General features: G+C 41.2%; 1 protein-coding gene across 2 annotated transcripts in view; it reads left to right on the top strand.

Annotated features, from left to right (window-relative positions):
* LOC102201162 (kinesin-like protein KIF2A) overlaps positions 1 to 9881 on the top strand; it is a 20930-nt gene extending 11049 nt beyond the window's left edge. Inside the window, exons 15-21 of one of the 2 annotated variants that reach the window (XM_005720069.1) lie at positions 1040 to 1150; positions 1249 to 1316; positions 1907 to 1996; positions 3867 to 4014; positions 4594 to 4695; positions 7915 to 8050; positions 9179 to 9881. In XM_005720069.1, the coding sequence (XP_005720126.1) occupies positions 1040 to 1150; positions 1249 to 1316; positions 1907 to 1996; positions 3867 to 4014; positions 4594 to 4695; positions 7915 to 8050; positions 9179 to 9264 (741 nt within the window). In that variant the 3' untranslated portion in view covers positions 9265 to 9881. The remainder of the gene's footprint in view (positions 1 to 1039; positions 1151 to 1248; positions 1317 to 1906; positions 1997 to 3866; positions 4015 to 4593; positions 4696 to 7914; positions 8051 to 9178) is intronic. The other variant, XM_005720070.1, reaches the window with a different exon arrangement.
* Positions 9882 to 10413: the final 532 nt, after the last annotated feature.

Below are 10413 nucleotides of genomic sequence, written 5' to 3'. Positions count from 1 at the left end.
GCAGCTGCTGCCTCTGGTAGAAGTGGATGCTCCAGGTCTCAGACTTGACTTAGGAGGGTCCTGGGTCTCCAGTTGTGCTCACCGGTCCCGTTGTTGTTGTCGGCATGTGACGTCACAGCCATGGCGGAGAGCACGGTTCACTTGGACCTCTGCCTCATCTTTCTCCTTTTGCACTTCAGCCTGCGCATGCGCTTATTTCGCCACTTAGCTCTCATGTCGACGAGGGGATGCTGCAAACAGAAAGAAAATGTTACGGATACTTTCGATTGATTTAATATTAAGACGATTAACTTGGATTCTTACACCGACTATTCCCACTCACCGATCGCTACGGAGACAGCCTGCACTCGCTTCACCTCACAAGAGAGGTGAAGCGAGTGGAGGCAAGGTGAAGTTGATGGAGACAGCTGTCAGGGGTAATTTGTGACAGAAGAATAGCAGCAAGAGTGAAAGGTAAGGTGGTAGTGAGATTTGGTATGATGTATGGTTTGGACACAGTGGCACTGACAGGAGGCCAAGTTGGAGGTGGCAGAGTTGAAGATGCTAAGATCTTTGTAGGAGTAAGCAGATTGGACAGGATTTAATAAGGTGCTCTGGTTGAGCAGCTTTGAGGGGTGGGGTTTTTGGACATGTCAGAGAGGAGGGATAGTGGATATATGAAGCAATGGATGTGAAGACAGCAGGCAGGAGGGAAAAAGGGATCAAGAATATCTTTCAGGGGCATTTTGCTGCTGTATAATCAGAAGAACATCCGTCAAGGAAAATGCAACAAATAGGCTATAGATATAAAAAAAACAAAAAACAAAAAACAACTTTAAGACAGCAAAGAAGATTCTTTGAAGATTCTACAGGAAAGGAGGAGATGGAGGCAGGCAATCTCAAGAAAACCCAGATATATTCAATTGACTTGAAACAGCAAATCATGTGAGAAAAGAAAAATAGTAAATATTTCCTAGTTCTCCTTAAAAATTGTTTTCAAAAATGACTATAATTAGTTAGCCAGATTTTTTGCATAATTGGGCATGGTGTATGTTTGCAGGAGTGTATTCGAGCCCTGGGCAGAAACAAACCACACACTCCATTTAGAGCCAGCAAGTTAACCCAAGTGCTGCGGGACTCGTTCATAGGAGAAAACTCCAGAACATGCATGGTAAGAAAACAACATGTACCCACTATAGTCAGACACAATAGAAAGTGATTACAGATTTGGTTGCAGTTTTGGTAAATCCCTCTCTCATCTTTTTACAGATTGCAACCATCTCTCCTGGGATGGCATCTTGTGAAAACACACTGAACACATTGAGATATGCCAACAGGTAGGAAAGATTCTACTGAAAGCCAAAAAAAGGTTTTCAGATATAACATTAAGATGAATGCACATTGAGTTATAATTTCAAATTTATACACCTTCACTTTCCACTAACTACCCTGACTTTCAGGTTTTGTCAAAAGCATCAACATAAAGTTCTAAAGTGGACCTGTTATACTGATTTCAAGTTCCATAGTTTTATCTATTATACAAGATTCAACTGTCAAAAAATTCAATTCAACTTCAACTTCTCTCACTTTAAGCCAGCTTTCTTCTGATTGGCTGCCTATCACAAACAGAAGTTTGTAAAATTTGTTTATTAAGCACATTCACCATTGTAACAGTATAGAGAATTATTTAAAATTTTGTGTTTGAGGAGTTTGCATGAAACATAAAGCCAGATTTTTCTTGAAAATGTTGACTTATTGTGAGGAATATTCTTAGTTATCTGTGTGCTCCGTTTGTCTTTCTCCTCTGTTGAATGAATTCATAAAAATGTAAAATAGAAAAGACTACATAACATAACATGATCCTCTCCTGCCTCCACTTGTTGGTGTGTGTTTCTCTCCCCTGTCATGCTTTTTATTTTTTTCCCAGAGTAAAGGAATTTGGGATAAGTCCCTCAGACATTCCCTTCTCCCAGAGTGGGGGTGGAGGAGGTCGCTCTGAGCTCTCCCCTACCTATGAGTATGATCATTTTGCTATGTCTCTTAACAGTGTCCTGCACAATTAGTTACCCCCGTATTGGCATTTCACATGAACCCAGGCAGCCGCTTTGTGTCTGTTTCCAAAAAGATCATTGAGGGTCCTAACATCATCAGTCACCATAATCATGGTGTAATAATTTTTGTAGGGTCTTTACCTTACAAGATAAAGTGCCGTGAGACAACTGTTGTTGTGATTTGGCATTATATAAATAAAACTGAATTAAATTCAGTTTAGCTGGCATGTGAACCAAGGTTAAAATGAGTTCATTCACTGTCTGCCTCACTTTACTTATTATTTACAAAGTTTTTTTTATTGCTTTAACCTCCTAAGACCTAAACTCTTCCACAGAATGCATTTTTAGTTTCTCTTTGATATTTGGGCCGATTGGGGCCCTATGAATGTAAAAACGAAGAATCACCAGATTTCTTTATTATTTTTTTTACCTTATTTTTGTTTTTAAGAAAAATAAGAACCACATATGGGGATATTTGTTTAAAATTTTGATAGAACAGTAGCTGTATAATGTCCTCGTAAGTGGATATCAGGCCCTTGTAGAGCAAAATTTTGGTCTAAATAACCCAAAATGTGATGTCCACATATGTGGACGCCAGGTCCTAGAAGGTTAAGTCATTCACTTTTTTTGTTAGTCTTATTTTATTTTTGTCAACAAATCCTTTTGGAAAAAAAAACAATAACAATTGTACTTTTCTATGAAGTATTACATTATATAAGTATTATATATTTTGCACTTCCATCCCAAAACACTCCAGTGAGATACACTGTTGCACTGGTTGACAAATTTTTTAGTTGCTGTAAAAACTAATTGTCATTTATTGTGTTTTAAACCCACATACATGTCTTCGTAGTGCAAATAACTATTCACTAAAGCAGCAGTATCAAATATAGGGCGTGGGGGCAGAAATTGGCCCAGCACAACCTTCTCTAATGGCCGTTTATACTGCACCGATGTAATGACGCAACTGATAAGCTGTTAAATGACAGAAAAGATCCTGTTCTTTCACTATCTATAGAAATTTCAATTTTTTATAATGGGTTCACAGTAAAAAAAAAAAAAGAGGGGCATTTTCTGTCAGTTAACAACACATATGACCTTCCTGTTAAAGGAGCGATCCTCAACAAAGCTGCTCATAGGGCATTGGGGTTCTCTCAGTGTTGCTGTGGGCTTTTACCTTAAAATATAAAGCATCTTCAGGAGACCGTTAATAAAACTGATCTAAAATGAAGAGTACGTTAACAATTCATTTATAAAATTATGTGCTACAATAATTTATGGCTGGCAAAAAAATATAAAAAAATTACACCGCATCCTGATCTTTCCATTCAGCATACCATTTGAAAACTGCCTCCTCTGGGTTCTGGATCTTTCTGTAAGATTTGTTGGCAAAAAGTAAAAAAGAAATCACTACATCACCTTACCAGTATCATCCAATCTATTCAATATATTTTAGCTTTGTGTCACCTATCATGATGCATGTTCCCCACTTTGTTCCATCTCTAAATCCCAAATTCAGCAGAAGTGTAAACTTTTTGGTTTTCTTTGTTCTTTAGGCTTTCTTTCATCAGTCATTTGTTGACTTGACTTGACTTGTTTTCCAGACGTGAGTTCCCAAAGCCTGCATGAAGTTCTTCGTCATCATCTTCATCTTCATGTTTCTTTCTCATAACTCACAGTATTCATCACTGCTTTCTTGGCATGTTGAACCACTTGTCACCGACGCGACACGTTTGTATATTTCTCATATACAGCTACACACCATTGTAGCTCACCTCTGCAGTTGTTTGCAGTTGTCATACTGTTGGTTTACCTATAGTGCTGATGTGTTGTCAGGGTGAAGGAGCTCACAGTGGACCCTGCGGCAGCCATGATGGAGAGCCATCAGGGAGGACACATCACGCAGCTGGAGGTGCTGGAGGCTCAGTGGGGAGTGGGGAGCTCTCCACAGAGAGATGATCTGAAGCTGCTCTGTGAACAGAACGTAAGAACATCTGCTGCCCACGCACGCTACCGTGACAGAGAACATGTGAACCCACAGCAGCTCCGTGTGAAAAATATAGATGCTAGGTTTCAACAAACTGACTTCAGTCGGCTGGGAACTGCTGAGCCAGATGATAACTTGCATTATTCCACAAATGTGGCCCATAGAAAACAATAATATTCAAATATATCTTTACTCTAGCTCCCTGCCACATTCACAGTTCAATTCAGCACTAAATCTTCTTGCAGGTTCTTGCACAGTTACTTTCCATATAAAACTACAGTTTCAACAAAATAAACAATAGATCTTGCCTTCCTCTGCAGTCACTTTATTTTTTAACTTTTATGTCATAACCCTCATTCACATTGTGGCTGATGGTGCCTCATCTGGAAAAGGGTCATGGCTGAATATTGAATAACATTAAGATTTAATAAAAGAAGTAAATGAAGTACCTGTGGGTACCTGTACATTATTTTTATTTCTTGGAATTTATCTAGCATAATTGTTTTTAGTTTAAATTTGCATATATTTCCTGCAGTTTTAAATTCATAATCACAGCACTGGCTTTGTTTATTGTAGGAGGAAGAGGTTTCCCCGCAGCTCTTCACGTTCCATGAAGCCGTCTCTCAGCTGGTAGAAATGGAGGAGCAGGTGCTAGAGGATCACAGGGCTGTTTTTCAGGTACAGTAGGCCAGAAGATTTCTGTTTTTCCATTTACAGCTAAAAATAATAGGAAATTAATAACCAATTGTAGCTAATTGCTATGCCTAGCCCTACATACCTGATTGATCATTTGTTTTGAGGCATGTTAGTATAGATACAGATTGTTTCTGAACAATGCTAAATCGTGTATTATAATGGGTAAGGCTTTAGTTTTAAAAATGTGATATCCTAAGCAACAGTTCACAGCTAGCACTGGAATTCATCTACCCTATTTTCTCAAGAGGCTTTACCTTTGCCAGACCTCCGTCCACCCAAGCTATCGAGCGCATTGGGCGACAAGGTCTCTCCATCGATTACGATTTCCAGCAAGCTCTTCACCTTCATCCCAAGCAATGCAAAGGGCTTTGAGGTCATAATGGAAGGTCCGGTGCCAGGTCAGCTATGGCCGTCCCCTGCCACAACCTCCAGGTGGAACCCATCTGAATGTTTTGTTTGGCTGTCGTCCATGCGAATGATGTGCCTGGCAAGTTTTTGACGGCAGCATGCAATAATCACGCTGAGGTGAGGACGGTTGCTTCATCGTAGCACCTACTCATTGGTGACATGATCAAAGTATCGGATCTTCATTATCCTTCAAAGGCAGCACTGGTGGAAGACGTCCACCTTCCTGGTAATACTGGCCGACGCTTTACACCTTTCAGATGCATAGATTTCCATTGGGATGATGGTTGAGGCGTACTAATGAACCTTGATGTTGATTGAGATGGAGGCAGATGACCAGATATTTCACATTTGTTGGAATACCGCCGAGGCTTTGCCAGTGCGGCTCTTGAAATGAGTCTCTCAATCTCCGTCCCAGCCAATGATGCTGCCAAGGTATGCAAACCTCTCAACCACCTCGAGTTCTTTCCCACCGATCTTGATCTTAGGCATACCGGCCTGGTCGCTAATGTGCATGATTTTTGATTTTTCTGCACTGATGCAAAGTCCAACTTTTTCCAGCCAGGTTCGACGTTGGATGCTGGAGGTGGTGTCCATCTTCCACCAGTCATCTGCAAAATCAAGGTCGGTAAGTCAACTGATCCCGTCCAAGGTGATGCCTGCATCTGGCCTGACCAGGGCTTTCTTCATGATGAAGTTGAGGGCCATTAGGAACAGGAAGGGCGAGAGGATGCGTCCTTGCCTGACACCAGTCTCAATGGCGAAGAGATCGGTGTGGCCCGTGTTCATCTTGATGGAGCAGTTGGGGTGGCAGTAGAGTGACTTGAAGATTGAGATGAATTTTCGCGGGACACCGTACAGGTGGAGGATGCTCCAAAGCAAATCTCTGTGAATGCTATCAAAGGCTTTTTTGATGTCGATGAAGTTTAATGAGAGTGATCGCTCTCAATTAACACACATCATTGAACGCTAACTGTTCGATGATGTTCCTGAGGGTGAATATTTGGTCAGTGCATGATCGTCCATGTCGAAAGCCCGCCTGTTCTTCACAGAGGCGTTGGTCGGCAGTGCCTTTAAGTTGGCAGAGTAGCATGGTGAAGAAGGCCTTTCCTTTGACCGAGAGTAGGGTGATTCCACACCAGTTTGTGTACTCCATCATGTTGCTCTCCTTTGGTAGTTTGAGGATGATGCCTTTCTGACAGTTTTCGGGGACGGCCTCCATTCACCAACATTCATTGAACAGTTTTGTGAGCACATTTGTAACAATCGGCCCTCCATATTTCAGCATATTTCAGTTTGCCTACCAGCCTGGCATTGGAGTGGATGATGCCGTCATTCACCTCCTACATCGCTCCCTCGTTCACCTGGAGACCGCTGGAAGCACTGTGAGAATCATGTTCTTTGATTTCTCCAGTGCCTTTAACACTATTCTTCCCATGGTCCTGAAGGACAAGCTGGAGAACTCTGGAGTGGACCGTCACCTCACTACCTGGATACTGGACTATCTCACCTACCGACCACAGTATATGTGAACTCAGGGCTGTGTGTCGGACAGGGTCGTCTGCAGTACAAGGACCCCACAGGGAACGGTTCTGGCTCCGTTCCTCTTCACCATCTACACTGCAGACTTCTCCCACAACTCCACCCAGTGCTTCCTGCAGAAGTTCTCTGATGACTCTGCAGTAGTCGGCCTCATCACTGATGGGGACGACAAGGTGTACAGAGGACTGACCCAAGACTTTGTGGACTGGTGCCAGCTGAACTACCTCCACATCAACACCAGTAAAACCAAGGAGCTGGTGGTCGACTTCCGCAGGCACAAACATCCTCCACTGCAACCACTGAACATTGAGGCTGTGGACTGCTACAGGTGTTCATCTGAACAACAGACTGGACTGGACTCATAACTCAGACGCCCTCTACAGGAAAGGGCAGAGCAGACTGTACCTGCTGCAGAGACTCAGGTCGTTTGGAGTGGAGGGCCCACTCCTGAAGACCTTCTATGACTCTGTGGTGGCCTCAGCTATCTTTTACAGTGTGGTCTGCTGGGTTGGCAACATCTCTGCCGGGGACAGGAAGAGACTGAACAGGCTGATCAGAAGGGCCAGCTCTGTTCTAGGATGCCCTCTGGACCCAGTGGAGGTGGGAAGTGACAGGGGAATGGTGGTTAAGCTGTCATCCCTGTTGGACAACATCTCCCACACCATGCAGGAAACTCTGACAGCACTGAGCAGCTCCTTCAGTGGCAGACTGCGGCACCCACGGTGTGGGGCGGAGAGATTTCGCAGGTCTTTCCTCCCCACTGCTGTCAGACTGTACAACAAAGACTCCAACTGATCAAACACACACATCCACACATGTGCAATAACACTAAGTGCAATACTCTTTATCTGACAAAGTTGTATTTTTACTCAGTTGTATTAAGTATTTGTATTCTATTTTTATCCTATTGTATATTTTATTCTATTTATTCTACTGTATATAGTATTTTATTTTATTCTATTCTGTACAGTTGTGTACAGTATTTTATTTTTATTATATTCTAATTTTTGCCATATAACTTTTGCACTGTCCACTTCCTGCTGTGACATAACAAATTTCCCACATGTGGGACTAATAAAGGTTATCTTATCTTATCTTTAGTGCAGTAATTTACAGTAAATACCATAGAATTTGCCATATTTTTATAAGGAGGAACCACGTGCCTTAACATAACTTTGACCCACTTTTGCATTCATAGGCAATATGAATTTAAAACCACATAGCCCAACTCAGCTGCATCTTTTTCCCTTACAGGAGTCGATCCGGTGCTTGGAGGATGAGAAGGTGCTTCTGGAAATGACAGAGGAGGTGGACTATGATGTTGAATCATATGCAACTCAGTTAGAACAAATCCTGGACCAGAAGATAGACATTCTTACTGAGTTAAGAGGTAAACATCATGCAGTTTCCAAATTTTCAGCCTCTTTGCATTAAGAAAGTATCAATTCTACAAGTTAGTCTGATAACTGAATAACTGTAGATGGCAACAGACACACCGTTAACAAACAACTACCAGCTGCCACAGTAATAAAAGCAATGTACCGATGTTATGTTATATATTAAGCTACATTTAAAACATTTCCTCTGCCAGCAGTTCTTTCCCACAAGGAAATGAATCTGTTACTCTCCACCAGACTCAGAAACGGCAATTTTATCTCACAAAACACAGGATTTTTCATCTACTGCAGCCTTGATGTGTATATTGGTTGGTTTGTATTATTGTTCTGTTTACATTGCGTAAGCTTCAATCCAAACTAACGCATTACAGTGCAAGAGTGCTAAGTAGTTTCTATGATAGTGTGCCATTTCCATCAACAAACTTGCAAGTAAAATTAAAATATATCTTCACATTTTCAGTTGTACAACTCAAAATGTGTTTTGGGCCAGCAACTCAAATAAGTTTTACACTTATTCATATGGTAAATGGCCTGTATTTGTATAGTGCTTTTACTAGTCCCTAAGGACCCCAAAGCGCTATAGACAACCAGTCATCCACTGTCCAACGAGACGAGCCGGGGCTCGAACCGGCAACCTTCCGATTACAAGGCGAACTCCCAACTCTTGAGCCACAATCGCCCTATATAGGGGTGATATTCATATTGGATTTTTAAGAACTATACCCATATTTGGTGATTTAAAAATCTGATACTTCAATCAAGGTCAGTATTGATGAGCAAATAGCTAATTATATGAAAGAAAGAAGTTAAGCTACGAATTATATGAAAATACAAGAGACCCAACAAAGACAACACAATTGTCCAGCAGAAGGATTATCCATGATGATAGGAGAGAGATAAATCTTTATTTCCTATTCTTCACCAGTTTCTGCTCTTATCCTATCATTTCACCTTCACTTTTTATAAAATTCACATTTTGCTACAGAGTATTTCACAATATTTAAAAAAAGCTTCCACTGGTGTATCAAATTTTGTATGAGTGACGTGATTTCATGTTATCCTGAAAGACAAAGATCATCATTTAAATAGTGCCTTCTGTGTGATATTCTCTCCTCTTCCAGATAAAGTCAAGTCTTTCCGTTGTGCTCTCCAGGAAGAGGAACAAGCTAGCAAACAAATCACTCCCAAGAGGCCTCGGGCGCTATAGACACATAACATGTGCTATTTCACTGATTGGTCCTCAGAGAGGTGAAGGCCATAAGGAGGTCAGTGCTGATGAAGCAGCTGATTTAATTCAGCTGTGATTTTATGGTGTGAGTTCCTGTAAGTGTGTTTGGTTTTCCCTGACCTCTCTGCTGTACAGACTGCTTCCTGTCATCCATCCATCCATTTGCAAAGCCAAAGAGCGTACCGCCCACGCTCTGCCATGTTCCTGTAAAGCGTATCTATAAAGTTTTTCTCTGTGTGCTTAATCCCAAGTACTTGATTTTAAAACAAAAAAAAGTTCAGACATGGTTTTCAATTATTTTTTATCAGATCAGTCATGCCAACCAGGGCAATTTTATAAACAACTTTTGCCATTTTGTGCAATATTTGGAGGAATTTTTCTTCCTGTTCTTCCTGTTTCAGCTCGGATGAACAGGGCAAGTTTGTGTGTAACATGAGCCACGTGTTTGTGTTGATACTGTATGTAATTAAGGTTTGATTGAGACAAGCCTAAAATTAACCTTATGTGACATTAACTGCGCTAAAGGGTGCACTATGATCAAGGTGTTTCAGGATACATTTACAGAAACAGTTCTTTTTTCATTTGCCATAATAAAAGATTACTTCTTGTTGCTGTATGTGTATTTATTTAGCCCTCAGGGCACCTTCTGTGGAGCATCTAGCTAATTTTTTCGGGGCCACTAGTTCATAGTTACTAATTATTACTAAAATATGTTTAACTACTCACGCTGTTCAAAGGCATGAAAATCTTTTCATAGCCTTCAGTTTAACATGAAAGACAATACAATACAACTTTATTTGTATAGCACATTTAAAACCAGAGGTAGCCAAAGTGCTTCACATAATCCAATAAAACAGTAGTAAAATACAAATGCAGATAAGCTAGCAGATGGCTGGCATTGATTAACCAAGCATACAAGCACGCAGATAAGCAAGCAAGACTTAACGATAAAAACAATATAGGCAAAAGAGAGGAAAGGGGAAGGCAAGAAAGAACACTTAAAAGGCCTGCTCTAGGAGGCCGGGAAGGCTAAGCTAAAAAGGTGGGTTTTCAGTCAAGACTTGAAGGTCTGGATTGAGTCAGATGTGCGAATAGTATGAGGGAGGTTATTCCAGAGGTTAGGTGCAA

The sequence above is a fragment of the Pundamilia nyererei genome, unplaced genomic scaffold, assembly GCF_000239375.1.
Source record: "Pundamilia nyererei isolate P.nyererei 1_Seehausen unplaced genomic scaffold, PunNye1.0 scaffold00002, whole genome shotgun sequence".
NCBI classification, from domain to species: domain Eukaryota; kingdom Metazoa; phylum Chordata; class Actinopteri; order Cichliformes; family Cichlidae; genus Pundamilia; species Pundamilia nyererei.
Note: the sequence above shows the minus strand (reverse complement) of the source record. Positions and strands in the feature narration are given on the sequence as shown.